Source organism: Papaver somniferum, chromosome 11 (genome assembly GCF_003573695.1).
Source record: "Papaver somniferum cultivar HN1 chromosome 11, ASM357369v1, whole genome shotgun sequence".
NCBI classification, from domain to species: domain Eukaryota; kingdom Viridiplantae; phylum Streptophyta; class Magnoliopsida; order Ranunculales; family Papaveraceae; genus Papaver; species Papaver somniferum.
In genome coordinates, this window is record NC_039368.1 from 126,981,330 (window position 1) to 126,997,885 (window position 16,556).

The window sequence follows — 16,556 nt, forward strand, 5'->3', positions numbered from 1 at the left end:
CCCCCTAAAACGGAATCTTAATCTACACAAAACATAACAATGAAAAGGATAGAAATGCACATTATTTGTTCCCTTACGGCAAGGGCGATGTGTGATGGCTCGATTTAGTGATCACCTTGTCTGATTGGATCTGATCAATCTGGCTCCATGTCTGACTCGGCCGAGATTAAACCTGATTAATCCGACACATATCTAACTAAATTCAGTTTTTCTTCTAGAACTCCTTGTATTTAATAAATTACGAGTTGGTTGTAATAAGTAAGATTCTGATATAATGAGTTACAAGTTGTTTGTTTTTCCTGATTTAGGTGATTCGTCTGGATCTGACTCTTGAATCCCGTTTATAACTCTTGAATCTTGTTCTTCATATGTGATTCAAAAATATAAAACATAGGGTAGTATATATTTTTTTTTATTCCAGTCAAATTACGTGCCCAACAGATCGGATGCAAAATGACTTGGATTCGGATATTAGAAAAGTAACCGTGTTAAAAAACAAACAAATACATCTGATTCAAATTCCGAGTCAGACCCAAACAAAGTTAATCGGGTAGGTGCGGCTACGTAGTAGATCTCGACGAAAGGTCCTCGAGATTTGATACCCCCTATACTCTTAGGTTAATGTGGAAATGATGATTACCTTCAAAATGAAAACACTAATTATCTCTATAATTATTATTGTTGTTTCCTATAAAAATTTTGATTTCCAAAACCCACAAAAATATAATCAAATTATTATTCTTGTTTTTTACTAGTAATTAATAATTGATAATAATTATGGGGTTTTCAACTTTCAAGATAAGTCAGTCAGTAGTAAAAAAATGCAGTAGATTCTCTTCATTGAAATGACTGACTGACTGACTGGCTGGCTATGACCGGTATAAAGGGCTCTGTTTTTGTGTTTAGTGGATACCAAACATTCTCAGCCAACACAAATTTACATGTTTTAATGGTGTCTGTCTTCTTCTTCCTTGGAAGTAAAAAAAATTAAAATAACTTCTTTTAAAGAAAATCACTTTTTCTCCTGTTTTACCACCACCACTTTTGAATCAATACCACTTACATTTTCATTTTTCCAACTTATATATACCACCAAACCAAGACTCAGATTTGTCTTCTCAACTTCCAACACTTGAACTTCCAAAAAACAAAACAACTTCAATTCAAAATAAGCACTTGTTCCCCTGTTTCGGAAGAAGCTTGAGGAGAGTTATTATCAGAGAGGGTGGGAGAAGAAAGAACTTACTTTTATTACTCATCTGTATTTGAAAGGAAATCTGGAAGTTTGTTAATGGAAACAAAGTTGTTGTTGAAAATCACAGAACCGGAGTTTGAGAGACACGGGTATCTCTGGGAGACACAGTCAGGAAGAGGATCTTGCCGTGGAAGTTAGATTAATCAAACCCACTAAGAAAAAAAATCTATTTTTTTCACTCAAAAGATTTGATTTTTTTTTTTTACATCAAGAACAACAAAGAAAGATGGTAACTCAACTCAAAGAGGTTCTGAAAAATCTCTGCTCCAACAATGGCTGGTCTTATGGTGTCTTTTGGCGTGTTAATCCCAGAAATTCCATGTAAGTTTGAAAACTAGTTCCATTTCAGCTTCTAGTACTAAAAATTGATTTTTGTTTCTCTACTTTTTGGTTTTTTCTTTTATAAATGGAGGGGACAATTGCCCCCCTTTGGTTTATGGGTGTGAATGGGGGGTTTAAGTTTTCAGCTTTTAGTGGGTTTTGACTCTTTTGAGTGATTTATGTGTTTAGATTTGCAGCTTTTAATGGATGTTGAATAATTTTTGGTTGGGGGAGTGGCAATTGCCCCCCCTGGCTATGGATGTAGAATGGGGGTTTAGATTTGCAGCTTTAAGTTGGTGTTGAATTGCCCCTCCTGGCATATGCTGGTGCTAAGTGATTTTTTGGTTGTGCTTGATACCACCAGGTTGTTGACATTGGAAGATGCTTACTATGACGAAAAGGTCCGGATGTTGATTGAGAAAATGTCTCAACAAGCTCACATCATGGGAGAAGGGTATGTCTCTTTGTTGTTGTTCTTCAGTTTGTTATTCCATGTTCATTTGGGGTTCAGTATGGTTAAATTTTGCTTTTTTTTCTCTTGGCTTTTAGAATAATTGGAGAAGTTGCGGTTACGGGTAAAGACCGATGGATGTTTTCTGATACTTACTGCGGGAAGTGGAACTCAGTAGACAGTCAAATTGTTTTTAAGGTAAATTGAACTATGTTAGTACAGTTTTGTGTTTTCAGATGCAATTTGGTTCCTCGTTTGTTCGTTGAATCGAAAACTGTAGAGATTTTGCACTAATTCGAGTGTACATTGTCTTTCTATAGGATAATTCCGAGTTTTACCGACAATTTTCCTCCGGACTTGAGGTAAGAACATGTTCTTTCTGCTTCAATTACTCTCAATTTGTATGTTCTTGCATTTATTTCAGAAAGTATAGCAATTTATTGAGAGGTGTTTCATATATATTGCAGACAATTGCAGTAATTTCTGTAGCTCCACTAGGCGTAATTCAGTTCGGATCTACCCAAAGGGTCAGTACCGCGAAAACTTTACACTTGATCTGTACTTATAGTAGTATTCGGTAAAACTTGATGCTAGCTGTGTCATTACTTCTGCTGCAGATACCAGAAAGGTTGGAATTTGCGAATCAGATCAAAAGTTTGTTTCAACATCTTGGGAGAATTGATGAGCTTCTTCTCTCAGGCAACGCGCCTTTGGTTTTGAACAGTGAAATGTATGATCCGAGCGGGTTTCTTCCATCTGCGATTCATTTTGAAAACTATTACTCCAGTTGTGGTGCCAGCAATGACCTTATGCGAAGGACTCAAACAGCCAAAACTCTTTCGTTGCCTTTACCGTTCACCTCAGGATTGTATAATGCTGCTGGAATGCGATCCTCGGCTAATCAGTCCTCATTTAACAACCATAAACACCAATTTCAACCAGCTCAAGTGATATTATCAACACCTAAACTTGAGTTACCACAACCTAGTTTGACCCATAATTTTGCCACCAAAAACCACCCAAGGATGAGTGCACTGACTTCGTTTGAGCAGCAATTGCTTTCTGGGATGGGGATGCAGGGTTCCCAGCACATTGTTCCCTCAAATCCAGAACCTCTTGTTTCTTGTGGAAACAAATTTCAGAATTTGCAAGAGGATTCAATTCTTACTGCATTGCATAATTTGCAAGGTTCCAGTGCGCCAAGTAGTACTGTCAATAATGCACGGTCAGTAGAAGCTAGTAGGACTACTGGATATGGCACAGCAAATGCAGCATTTCCAACTCACGCTCGACCAACCATGCCCCAGTGGAGTTCTCAACAGCTAGAGCAGGGTAATGAAAGATTGCCTGCAGTAACTAACGACAACCTTGCACAAGCAGTTGGAGTTGCAGCTGCACCATCTGGATTGGTTGAAGCTGAGATTTTTGACAGTATCCCAGTCAATTTCTCAGCTTCATCCATGCAAAATTCAGTTAGTACGTTAGATTCTCGCAACACATGTGATGAGAAGGAGAAATCTTTGAATGTTCCCATGCAACTTCCTATTGATAGCAGCCTATTTGATAACATGGAGTTTGATTTTAGTTGTGGCATAGAGAAGGAATGTTGGGATGATATTTTGATGCCAGCAAATAATGCTAGTAATCCGATTTTGAGTAGCGGTATCTCTGGATGCATCTCAAATTTAGAAGTTGCCAGCCAGGCAGATTATTTTGCAGAATTTTCAGTTGAAAACCTTTTCAATGAAATTGTTGGTAATCCGTTCTTGGATACTAAACCAAAGACAGAGGATCAGTTGTCAGAAAGTATAGTAACAAGAACAGGAGGTGCATCAGAGTACATGAATCAAGTTCAGTCGTCCAGTATTTCTTGCTTGGGAGAAAGCATGGACACTTTTGCTTCTAAATTAGGCTCCGAGAAAACGGAGAAGTTAGACATGAACCCAACATGTAAGGAGAATCTTGTGAAGTCCCAGTTAGGAGCATGGGTGGAAGACAGTTACAGCATCAATTCTGGGAGTGCCGTTACCACAAACTCCAAGGAACCCGGACAGCAAGGAAAAGTAACCAGGAAAAGAGCCAGGCCTGGAGAAAGCACTAGACCAAGGCCGAAAGACCGTCAGCTGATACAAGACCGTGTTAAAGAGCTACGAGAGATTGTGCCAAATGGAGCTAAGGTTCATATCTGGATCCTTATGCATGCATTTTGTGTAAATTTTTATATTTTTGCGCGGAGTTTGTTAATTTTTTTTTCTATCAACAGTGTAGCATCGACTCGTTGTTGGACCGCACTATCAAACACATGCTCTTCTTGCAAGGTGTGACTAAGTACTCTGACACACTCAAACAAGCCGAGGAGCCAAAGGTAACAATGCTAAACCTTTTCTTCATTTTTGCACAGCTCAGAATGTCATCTATGCCGTATTAACTTTCTGAAATGTGCAACAACTTCAGATTATCAGTGAAGACAATGGCGTAGTTCTAAAAGAAAACTTAAATGTTGGTGGTGGTGCTACTTGGGCATATGAAGTGGGCGGAAAATCCATGTTTTGCCCTATTCTGGTTGAAGATCTCAGCTCCAAAGGTCAGATGCTAGTAGAGGTAAGAAGCCTAGCAATCCTTAATACACTGCAAGAACTGCACAAGCTTGCTTTGGAGTCCGGATGTTAACCTGCTTGATTTATTATTTCAGATGCTTTGCGAAGAACGGGGTTTCTTTCTTGAGATAGCAGACAAAATAAGGGGTTTTGGACTAACCATCTTAAAGGGAGTGATGGAATCTCGCAATGATAAGATCTGGGCAAGGTTTATTGTCGAGGTACAGGCACACCGGGATGTAACAAGAATGGATGTATTTTTATCTCTAGCAAACCTTTTACAGCAAACAAAAACAGATGAGATCAATTTAAGTAAGCAGCAGCAGCCAACTAAGGTTCTTGACAGCATTATCCCACATTTGAAAGAATACCAGCAAAATCTCCAGTGCTACACCCAATCAGTTTGAGTAAAAGAATGCGGTTAAAACATCATAGATTACTTCCATGACAGGCGGTTTAAGTGTTCAAAAACGGTGACCGCGAAGAGCCAGGCAAACCATCAAGCTTCTGCATTACTTACTGCCAGTTGAAATGAGATTGAAGATGACCAATACTGCTGCTATAAACTGTTAGAGGAGCAGGAGCTCGTGTATGGGAGCGATGAAAGCGGTCAATTGGTTTCATTCAATCAGTTCTCCGGTAAGTGATGATCTAGAAGTTGATCAATTCTGCAATGTGACATGGGTGTGAAGTTCTGGTACGGCAAACCTATACGTACGGTTACGTCGTCAAAGATTCGCGTAGATTCTAGCCGAATAGTGGCTCGACAAACAGATGCTTACGCAGAAGAATCTCCGGGAATTAGCAGCAAACTTAAGACAAGAATGTGAAGCTAAGAATCCACTTATTATGGCTCTCTTGTCAGTGCCTAAAAAATTGTTGTTGTCATAAAATTGTAATAAACATTAGTTATATTCATGTTTAGTGTCACTACAAAACAGTATTAGTTTAATCCCTTAAGTTCCATATATTAATTAAGAAAATTAGCAAATTTTTGATAGTTGTGTTAGCTTTTCAGATCAACTAAAGGTGGAGATAAGTGCTGCTTTTTCAAGTGATATCATCCCACCTCCACCACTGAAAATATGAACAGATTAAACTGACCTAACTTGCAAATGTTACTTAAATGTACCTTAACATGCCTAATTGTCATTTTCATAATCTAAGCAAAAACCCACTAGAGAAGAAGGCTCTGAACTAGGTCATGCCCTATTGCTATAGGTATATTATGTCTGCAGGAATATCCATCCTGGCCTTACTACTTTGGTCTAAAGAACATATTCTTTTTAGCTTTGCTTTATTCTGTGAAGTTGCCATCAAAATGCTGTTATGTGATGTGTAGAATCGTCCTATGTTTAACGAGAATCGATTCGAGACTTCTTGATCAGTACAACCTTGATCTTTCACTTTTGTTCGATGCCTACCCGAACCAAACAATAACCATTGTGCATTAATACTAAGTATTCACCCAAGTAAAGCTTGATTTTACAAAATCTTGCTAGCTACTACATAGTGGGTAGAGTTGGTGCAGTTGCCAACTTTTCTTATCTGTGAAATTATCTGTATATATGAAATTCCCACTAACTGGGAAAGAAGTTCTAAAAATATGCATTATGCATGGCATTACAACTGAAAACTCTAAGAGTGACTTCACTTCATCTTACATGCATATCATTTGTCTAAAAATATCTTAGTGCAGTTGGTGATGTATAGCCCATGCTTGTTTAATTAGTCCTTAACCTTGAGGTCACCGTGTCCTTATTTTAATGTCGAGCACCGAAAGTTTGTTAATAAACCGTATAAAAAGCGTAGGGATAATAGTACTTATGATGATAACTGAGAATGCGAGGCAAGTTTTGATTCGTTACTTATCGCGACCATGAATTTCATGGCACATGTAGCTGAAAAACAAGTGAAGAGCTTTGATCTTTTTATAGCAAATAGTTTTGTGTCCACTAATTTGAGTATACTGTTGAAAGTTGCAACCCCTTAGCACCACTAACTTAGCTGTAAAAGAATTTCAAGCTTTCTTTCTGTACTTTTCAAGTTGTGCTTTTGAAAAGCATGCATTTTTCTTTTTTACATTACATTAGCGGTTCAGAGACGCTGTAGAGAGAAACATGATAATTGCAGTACATGTGTGCATGCTAAGACCCTAAGAAATAGCAAGATTATTGCAATACTTATATAAGCTTCTATTCTGACCCAACATTTGTACTCAGGACATTATTTATACATTTCAAGTGCTTGCTTGACTCATTATAGCTTCTCTCTACGTACGATCGATACTTTTTGTTTCTTCAGTGCACATTCAACAACTGCTGGGAAACTCATTTATCATCTAGAGATGGTTAATGAGGGAGAAGTGTCTAGCGGTAAGGAGTGTAAGGTACAGATAGCGGGTGATCATGGATCGAAAGAGGTACAAAATCGGAGTGAGCGTGGACTAGTTAGCAGGATTTGGTTAGGATTTGCTGGTTTACTGTCTGGGTTCATGTCAAAATTATCGAAGCTTTGGCGTAATGTTTGCGGAGTAGGATCTGAGGATCCGAGAAGGGTTTGTCACTGTTTGAAAGTTGGTTTAGCTCTTACTGTTGTATCACTCTTTTATTACATGAGACCATTATATGAAAGTATAGGTAGTAATGCTATGTGGGCAGTTCTTACTGTTGTTGTAGTTTTTGAATACACTGTTGGTGAGTACTGCAAAACTTTATATGAATCTCTTCATGAATGCAATTGCACGTCTAAGATACCTGAATCGAACTTGATGTACGTCTTCATCTTGTTGTTCTCATAGGTGCAACACTGGCAAAAGGCTTAAACCGGGTAGCCGGAACTTTTCTTGCTGGAGCTCTAGCTATTGGCGTTCATTGGGTTGCAGCTCACTGTGGAGAAACTTTTGAGGCTGCAATTCTCAGAACCTCGGTCTTCCTTCTCGGTGCGCACAAGAGTACTTGCAACATTATAATCCCTCCGTTTCACGAAAAGTGGTACTTCAATTTGGCATATATTTAGGCGGAAAGTATCACTTTTACTGAAACGGAGGTGGTATTTCATTTTTGAGTTTCATGCATGTATTTTCTTGTACTAACTATGCATGTTTCATTCCTGCAGCTTCGGCAGCTACCTTTTCTAGGTTTATCCCAATAGTTAAACAACGATTCGACTACGGTGCCATGATATTTGTTCTGACATTCAGCCTGGTTTCTGTTTCGGGGTATCGTGTTGAAGAGCTGTTTGAATTAGCTCATCACCGATTTTCGACTGTTGTACTTGGAACTGCCATTTGCATGCTCATTTGCATATTTGTTCGTCCCGTTTGGGCTGGACAGGATTTGCACTTTCTCATTGTCCGTAACTTGGAAAGGATTTCCGATTCTTTGGATGGTAAGTGCACATTAAAAACATACTACAAAACAAATGTCATTTGATGACCAATTCATCAATAACTTCAAATGCAGAATGTGTACTTAAATACTTCGAAGATGACAAGACGCTAATAGATGGCGACGAAGAACGCTGGAAGAGAATTCTCAAATATAAATCTGCGCTGAATACAAAAGGGACGGAAGATTCTCTGGTGAATAACTATCCCATATTTCCAAACTGTTTGCAGTTAGTTTCCGGTTTTCTGAAATGCGTGTTTGCTCGGTCTGTGCAGGCTAATTTCGCGAGATGGGAGCCGTCTCATGGCCAATTCAGGTTTCAGCATCCCTGGAATCAGTACCTGAAAATCGGGGCCTTGACTCGAAGTTGCGCTTATTGCATAGAAGCTCTAAACAGTAGCATCAATTCTGAAATACATGCACATGAGAGAGCAAAGAAGCATCTGAGCAATGTCTGCATAAGGTTGAGCTCTCATTCTTCGGTGGTTCTCAGAGAGCTGACTGTCATGATCAAAACAATGAAGAAATCTTCATCCATAGAGATTTCAATCGGAGAGATGGGTAGCGCAGTGCAAGAACTTCAACATGCCATGAAATGTTTACCTATCCCACCACTCTTACCGTTACTTGTTAAATCACAGACGGAGATAACAGAACTTAGTCCAGCAACACAGGCAAATACACCTCTGATGGAGGTTCTAAATCTTGTCACCATAACTTCATTACTGGTGGAAATTAGTGCGAGAATTGAAGACATAGTTGACGCTGTCAATGAATTAGCAAGTATGACTGGTTTCACCGAATCCACAATTGATGAAAAGAAGAAACAACAAAACAAACCTGTTATGTCAGATGATCAAGAAGTGCAAGATAAAAATGAATTGAAGATTCTTCAACAAGCTTAAGAGTAGTAATTTTTACTTCTTCGCGTAAGACAGTTTTACCTGTAGTAATTCTTATACAAGTGAAAAGAAATAACTGAGTCAGATGCTTATCCATTCCTTCCCGCTCCCGATTTATCAAGAGTCAAAGACCTGTCTTGAAATATAGTGCAAAGTCTTCACAGTTGTTTAGAAAAATATCATAGTTACTGGAACCCTTTTGAAGCAGATACGCACTGACGAAGTTGAACCTGACGGATTGGGCAACTTACCGGAGCTCGAAGCAGATGCGTGTGCAGCTTCAAGATTGATGGAACACTGACCATGGTGAAGACGATTCAATGAAGCTCCAATAGCCGAAGATTCGTCCCGTTCTTGTGGGAAATGTATCCCGTTCTTGTGTAAAATGTACTACTTCATCTCCTCCCATGTAGATTCCTTGATTAGTTGAAGTCAAAACAAAATCAGAACAAATACAATCTTCACATTCCAGGTAAAACATCCCAAAACACCCAATAGACAAGCATTAAACACAAGATTCAATCCTTTCTTGAACTAAAATTAGACCACACAAACAATTCATATACACTCTCAATTCATTTACCATCTTTGTTGCAAAAGTGGAAAGATCTTGAAGCTTAAGATTGCCAGGAGCTGGTCAGGCGTAAAACCTTCTCTTTGGAAGGTACATAGTAAGATATTTCAGCCTGACTCAATCTTCTCTGCCCTCCGACGGAAGATCCATCTGCAAAAGCACTCAGACAAACTCACCAGACAAGGATAACCTCTTATGGTTGGTGAAACCTTGTAAAGAAATGATGATTAGAAAATGTCTTGAATTTTTGAGAGGAGATATCATCATGCTGATAAGTAATTGTCTTAAATCGGAGACTTTCTAGATTGAGATCTCTGTTAAATCTCAGGGTTAGGGGTTGGGTTCTAACTCAGATTAAGATTTGGGAACTTGGGGAGGAAAAGAGAAATGAGGAACAAACTATTCTTTTTATAAGGCTTACAAAGCTGCCCGTTTGGTCTAGGGTTTAATTGACACCGTTGAGTATATTGATCTAACGGATGATTTGTATTTTCTAAACTGACCGTCTTTTCTTTGCTGACCGAAGTATCTTTGTTTCTAATTGCAAGGGCCTTGCGCTCAATGCGTAGAAGCTCTGCGGAGTTGCAACTGAAATATTGGCACATGAGAGAACAAAGAAGCATCTGAGTAATGTCTGTATAAGGCTGAGCTCAAATTCTTCCGCAGTTCTCAAAAAGCTGACTTTCATGATAAAAAAACAATGTCGAAATCTTCAAATACAGAGTTTTTCAATTGGAGAGATGAGTAGTGCAGTACTGGAACTCCAACATGCCAGGAAGTGCAGAGCACCACAACACCACTCTTACCATTACTTGTTAAATCACAGACGGAGATAACAGAACTTATTCCGACAACACAGGCAAATACACCTCCGATGGAGGCGAAGACATAGTCGACGCGATCAATCAATTAGCAAGCATGACTGGTTCCACAGAACCAACAAGTGACGGGAACAAGAAAAGACAACACAAACCTATTATGTCAGATGACCAGGGACTGCAAAATGTAATGAAGATCCTTCAACAAGCTTAGAACAGAAATTTTTACCAGTTTTCAGTACTTCAAATTCACATAAGAAAATTTACCTGTCATAATTCTTACACAAGAACAAAGAGATAACAGAATAATGTACTCGCAATCAACTAAATTTTATTATATTATAGAACTAAGATTCCTTACAGGCTACGACTCAATCTGCACAAATTTAACTAGAAGGGAAACCCACTCGACAACAGACGAAAAAGATAATCTCATCAACAGGTCAAGTAGGAAATATCTACACTGACCTATTCACACTTGCGTAAATCCAATTCATGTCAACTAGATTTTTTTCGCTTTGGATTTGAAGAAGAACCGAGTACATGGTTTGGCATTTCTCTCTTAGAAACCTCCTCATCCTCCTCAGCTGCTTCATTGCCAGGATTACGCACCCAACCAAGGTCTACTGACATGTCTTCCACAGCCACTTTGATCACATCGGATCTGACACCAATATCAGTAGCATACCTGCTCACACAGTACATTCCAGCAGTTACAGCCATCCCCACAGGAGCTGGCATTAAAAACCTCAGAGGAGTTGCAAGTATGGCAGCTAATGGAGCTCCAACGACCGAGGCAGCTTGTCCACTCCTTCCCACGCCCGACTTATCAAGAGTCAGAAGACCTGTCTTGCAGTACAGTGCAAAATCTTCACAGTTGTTCAGAAAAATATCATAGTTACCGAAACCCTTTTGAAGCAGATACATTGCCCTGTGAATTACCATATCCTTAGGGTCCGATTTGGCCGTAGTGCACGTCCCACCTCTGACTTTAGCAAAGAAAATGGACGGGGTAACTTCATATTCAAACAAGTATAAGCTTCCTGATCCAAGGAAACAGTCTAAGCAAGACAAAACTACTCCACTATTGGGGTTTTTGAAACCGCAGTCAGGAAAATTTGAACAACTTGATGCAAGATTGGACCCCGAACCGAAGGAATTGAACGAACCCGAATTAGAACCTGAACCAGGGGAATTGATAGAACTCAAATTTGACGGAGATTTGGAAGCTGAACCTGAGGGATTAGGCAATTTCAAGTTTGCTGAGAAATTCAAAGTTGAAGCTGATGGATTAGGCAAGTTCAAGTTTGATGGGAAATTCGAAGCGGAAGCTGAGGGATTAGGCAAGTTCAAGTTTGATGGAACACTCAAACTTGGAGCAGACGTATTCAACGAAGCTCCGAAACCCGAAGATTCATCTCGTTCTTGAGTGAAATGTACTACTTTATCTCCTCCCATATAGATTCCTACATTGTTTAATGTCAAATCAAAATCAAAACAAATATACAATCTTAACATTCCAGCTACAAATTTTCCAAAACAACATCATTAATCAACCAAAACACTCACTCAAGAAGGCATTAAACACAATTTTAATCTTTCCATGAAGTAAAATTAGACCCCCCAATTACAGACAAAAAAAACAGCTCAATTTCTATTTTAGGGTTCATATCTCTATCAACTAAACATAGTATCAACATCAAAACAAAGCCAATTACTAGAAAAAACCAATAACATTCCAAAAATCGAAAAAACCCAAAAAGGGTTACTTCCTAAATCATCCAAAACCAAAAGAAACAACTAGATCCAAGGGTTTCTGTTGAAAAAACACACATGCAAATGGAGTTCTTCATAGTAAAAGGAGAGTCAATTGAATATAAAAGGAAGAAGAAGAGAAAAGGGTTTTGAGTTACCATGATGAGAATAAGCATAGACCACTCTCCAGGTATAGATATGATCTCCTGGTTTGAGATCACTTCTCTGAGCTCCATTGAACAGTACACCCATTTTGTTGATACCTCTCTAGAATGAAGAAGACTTGCAGTTCTAGAGTGGATCCAGGATCCATTCAAAGATCCCTTCCTCCTTCTCAACAACTCTGAAGACCAGTTGGGATTTTTTTGATTTGGGAATAGAAAAATGGAGAGAAAGGAAATTGCGAGAGGAGAAGTATATAAAAATGACTTTGGGGGAGGAAACCAAAAAAAAAAAATATGGCTTCGCCCAGGTTTGAACTGGAGACCTTCAGTGTGTTAGACTGACGTGATAACCGACTACACCACGAAACCCACTGTTGACCAATTTGTTGATACCTAATACATATCATTCATTTCAGGAAACAAATACTTATTTGTTCTTCTTTGTTAGATAAGCTATGACATCAGTTTTAGGGTCTATAAAAATCGACGAGGTGATGAGTCATTCAAGAAGATGGTTCAAATTTAGACCACCACATATTTACACGGGTGTATTGGATCAGGATTTATGTAGATAAATTATATTTTAGTTTACCTGAATTTAGTGGATTTATTAAGTTTCTTAAAAATATCTTTAAGATTCTTATAGATATATGATCATGGATTTTAACGAATTGATCTATTAGGATTAATTTCGATTTATAAAAATTGGAGTGGATTGTCAAATAATAATATAGTTGGAAAAACTCAAGGTAATAATGTTTCCCTTTTCATAAAAACTCATTCGCAAGTTGAGGTGGTGGGTGGAGGTAGTGGTGGTTGTTAGTGGTGGTGGATATCATGGCATGCTTTGATAAAAAAAAGGAAAAAAAAATAAATTTGTCAACAAGAATCCATGAAACTCTTATGCATGGGTTGAGATTGATATAAGATAATAACATATTTAGTTTGTCTACAAATATCCATAAGGATCCATATATATCTTGGCCCTTAACTATCCTAAGAAATTTTAGATATTGAACACCTAGGAACCTAAGATTGGTTGAAAATTTGAGATTAAAGGTAATGACGCTAGTATGAGGTTTTGCATGGATTGGTGGCCGAGTGGAAGGAAACTAATGGACAACGAATTTCATTGGTTATTTGCTATGTAATAAGTCCAAATGACAATGTTGTACTTCCATGGTTGATGTACTGTCTCTAATATCAGATGTTGATACCTATACAATGAGTGTGATTTCTCATTTAACTACAAGATGTTAGAGCCTGGTGGACCGTTTGCGTTGGCCGCTGAATTGTTAACGCAAGTATGTGATTTCTGAAGAAAGATATATCACTGTATTTCCTTAATTACATCTTCTTTGACGGGAAGAACTTCATATGCTTTCCATTATTTATAGAGTTGGAAATCTATTTTATATTAATATCATGATTTTTTTAGTGTCTCTAATATCACATCTTGATTATATATATAATGAGTGTGATTTTTCATTTAACGACAATAACTTGGAGCCTGGAAGACCAATTGAGTTGACCGCTTGATTCTTAACCTAAATATATGATTTCTGAAGAAAGATATATCAATGTATTTCCTTGATTACATTTTTTTTGAAAGGAAGCACTTGATATGTATTCCACAATTTAGAATAGGTAATCTTGTTATATTAATATCATGATTTTTTTTACTGTCTCTAATATCAGATATACCTATATAATGAGTGTGATTTTTCATTTACCTACGAATATTACTGATGTTGGCAGTGTCATCGACTACTTACTGATGTCAAAGGTTGGTACAACTTGTTAAAAAACATATCTGAATCTCCAATACTTTAAATAATACTTGATTGGTAAACTTGTTCCAGCTGTTAATGGCTTATCATGTTAATATACTAAATGATAGATAGTGTTTTCAGTATATACTTATGTTGTCAATTGGGTTTATGGACGTGAGTGGGGCTTTGCCCCGCCCCTCACCAGATAAGGGTCAATTCCTATCATTCCCGATGCGTAGCACGGGTCACATACTAGTGACTAATTATATTCAAAAATGGAATTAGACGAGAGGTTAAGAAAAGATTAAAATGTTGATCTTTAGGGAAAGTATAAAATATCTGACCGGCGTACGTGAAGTTCTGTTTAATTCTTTTCTACCACTTCCTTCGTTAATTTATTTTAATTTCTTTTTTCTTTTTAGGTAATGTCAAGTGATTTACCTTTTAATTTTTTGTTTACTTATTTATATTATGTGAAAATCCACTTTAAGATTCGTATAAAGCTTTAGTTGGCAACCGAGCAACAAGTCGGGCGTCAACTCCCTTTTGAATAACAACACATAATTTGTGAAAGATAAAACTGCCTAGATCACAACTAGCATCATTACTAACTAGACAATTCTTCAAGCGCTTAAAAAAATAAACAATATCCTCACTAAGCTCCCCCAAAGTGGTGAAAGCTAAAACACTCAAACCATACCCATGGGAGGTACATTCATCTACTTTTACGGGTGATTGCTTTGGAAATGGCTTGACCTGGAACGAAAGCACAGACCCCCTCCCCAATGAAAGGCGAGACACCTTTGACATCCATACACACGTCTTGGCCGTTTTTCCAGATGAGGAAAAGGATATCTGCTGGACGTAAATCCTTGTTATCATCCATCAAAAGTCCTAGAGCAAAATTTAGAAGTCTTAGCCATTGGAGCTTGGTATAATTTCAAGTAATATTTTTTGAACTTTATTAGTAGTTTGAAACATACAATTACCTAAAGAAATATGACACAATATGGATGGTAATGTTGGAATGACTATACCGTAAGCGGTGAGCAGTTGACCGAGCGACCAAGACTTACTAGATCATCCGGATGCTCTTAATCAATCCTTAGAGCATCTCCAGGAGAGGATGAATGTATTTATTTTTGGTGACACATAGGATTTTAGACCCCCGTTTGGTATAAATTCATCTCCAACAGTAGGGTTCTACAAGTTAGGAGGGACCAATTATTAAATATGAAGGTTTTCAAGAAAGTGTTATCTACACCTCCGATTGCACCTTCACCTCATGTTTTTAACCAATTCTCTTTTAATTCTAAGGGATAAAATTCTCACTGTTGGAGATAGTTTTTTAAATATGAGGTCTTATATTTACTCTATGTGTAGACCCCATAAATAAAAGGACTAAATAAAAAATTCACGTAAGATTTTTTACACCTTGGGAACTATTTTAATTAATGTAATCACAGCCAGATCACTAATTAGAAATTCATCATTTCCGGACGGAGAACAGCCTGCAGAACTTGGCCATGCTTTCGGCAGGGAATGATCAACGTACTACTACTACCGGTTAGCTTGGACAATATACAAACTTTCACTTCCTTTATGATTCAGGGACTGGTAATTTATATTTCCATCCTAAAACCTTTTTGCAGTTGGAACAAGATATATCAGCAATGACATGTCGTTCGGTCATCTAATAATCTCTAATAACTTCACCGATGAAGAAGACAACGTATATATCCTTCTTAATAATAAGGGACCCAAGTGGCCACATGTCGACGCCATAATCATTCTTGATTTTGGGTGAAGCCAAGTCAGCAATAATTTTCCACGTTATTCCCATGCATTTTGCCAACTCAGCCAAAGCAAAGAGTTACGATGCTTATACGTGCCGATCAAAGTCATCAAACATCACAGATTCTCCAAAGAACAAATCCCACGCTACGTATCTTTTGGACAATTACCAATGGGGATTCTTTTTAATGCATTCGTGTAAGGATACGAAACATCAAAGTTCTTTAGAGTTCACTTTTGTGCGAACCAGAAATAAACCATGTCTCATCGGTTGGCAACTCTTGGATCATAACCCTTTTAAAAACATTTGAACCTTTACATGGTTTTTGAAACTTATGGCACAAAACTACGTAATCAGTGTCTTTTCAAAGTTCATGGCTTTTCATACCAAAACCGCTCAACAGGATAAGTACGTAGTTTTATGAAAAGAAAATTATCGAGACACTTAGTATTATATTCATTTTTGAGCCGATTTTGCAAGAAGAAGTCTTTCTGCATTACTAACACCAAAAGATGAAACAACCCAATTCCTCCTTACTGTATGATCATGTCTCTTCAAAAATGGCTTTTCGTAAAAAATGTTTCTGTACATATAAAACTTTTAAAATTCTAAATCCTAAACACTTCAGTATATTTGCATGAATTTTTGAACAGAACACCCATACAATACGAACACAAAAGACTATGTACACTTTGTTTCATGAATTTATACGTGACATAAACATCTAGCTGTTCATCTCCATTAATTCTCCTCAAAAGTGCGG

The 16,556-nt window shown here is 37.7% G+C and overlaps 3 protein-coding genes and 1 non-coding gene across 5 annotated transcripts; 2 read left to right on the forward strand and 2 right to left on the reverse strand.

Annotated features, from left to right (window-relative positions):
• The first annotated feature begins 952 nt into the window (after nt 1-952).
• LOC113322687 (transcription factor LHW-like) lies at nt 953-5,557 on the forward strand. Its single transcript, XM_026570826.1, has 9 exons — nt 953-1,576; nt 1,941-2,030; nt 2,126-2,225; nt 2,348-2,389; nt 2,495-2,554; nt 2,645-4,204; nt 4,291-4,392; nt 4,482-4,628; nt 4,720-5,557. Exons 1-9 carry the CDS (start codon nt 1,482-1,484, stop codon nt 5,029-5,031), a joined length of 2,508 nt encoding a protein of 835 aa, XP_026426611.1. The 5' UTR covers nt 953-1,481; the 3' UTR covers nt 5,032-5,557.
• Nucleotides 5,558-6,734: 1,177 nt separating this feature from the next.
• LOC113321647 (aluminum-activated malate transporter 10-like) lies at nt 6,735-9,388 on the forward strand. 2 transcript variants are annotated; one of them, XM_026569557.1, is made up of 5 exons: nt 6,738-7,320; nt 7,425-7,565; nt 7,742-8,014; nt 8,089-8,207; nt 8,289-9,388. In XM_026569557.1, exons 1-5 carry the CDS (start codon nt 6,972-6,974, stop codon nt 8,916-8,918), a joined length of 1,512 nt encoding a protein of 503 aa, XP_026425342.1. In that variant the 5' UTR covers nt 6,738-6,971; the 3' UTR covers nt 8,919-9,388. The 2 variants fall into 2 exon arrangements, with proteins under 2 accessions (XP_026425341.1, XP_026425342.1); XM_026569556.1 differs by having other exon boundaries at nt 6,735-7,320; nt 8,089-9,388.
• A 1,151-nt stretch (nt 9,389-10,539) lies between these two features.
• On the reverse strand, nt 10,540-12,470 carry LOC113321648. Its single transcript, XM_026569558.1, has 2 exons — nt 12,221-12,470; nt 10,540-11,773 (listed from the first exon to the last, which is right to left on the reverse strand). The coding sequence occupies exons 1-2, from the start codon at nt 12,312-12,314 to the stop codon at nt 10,806-10,808; spliced, it is 1,062 nt and encodes a 353-aa protein (XP_026425343.1). The 5' UTR covers nt 12,315-12,470; the 3' UTR covers nt 10,540-10,805.
• Nucleotides 12,471-12,521: 51 nt separating this feature from the next.
• TRNAV-AAC lies at nt 12,522-12,595 on the reverse strand. The gene has a single exon. It is a non-coding gene; the product is annotated as a tRNA-Val (tRNA).
• Between the last annotated feature and the right edge of the window lie 3,961 nt (nt 12,596-16,556).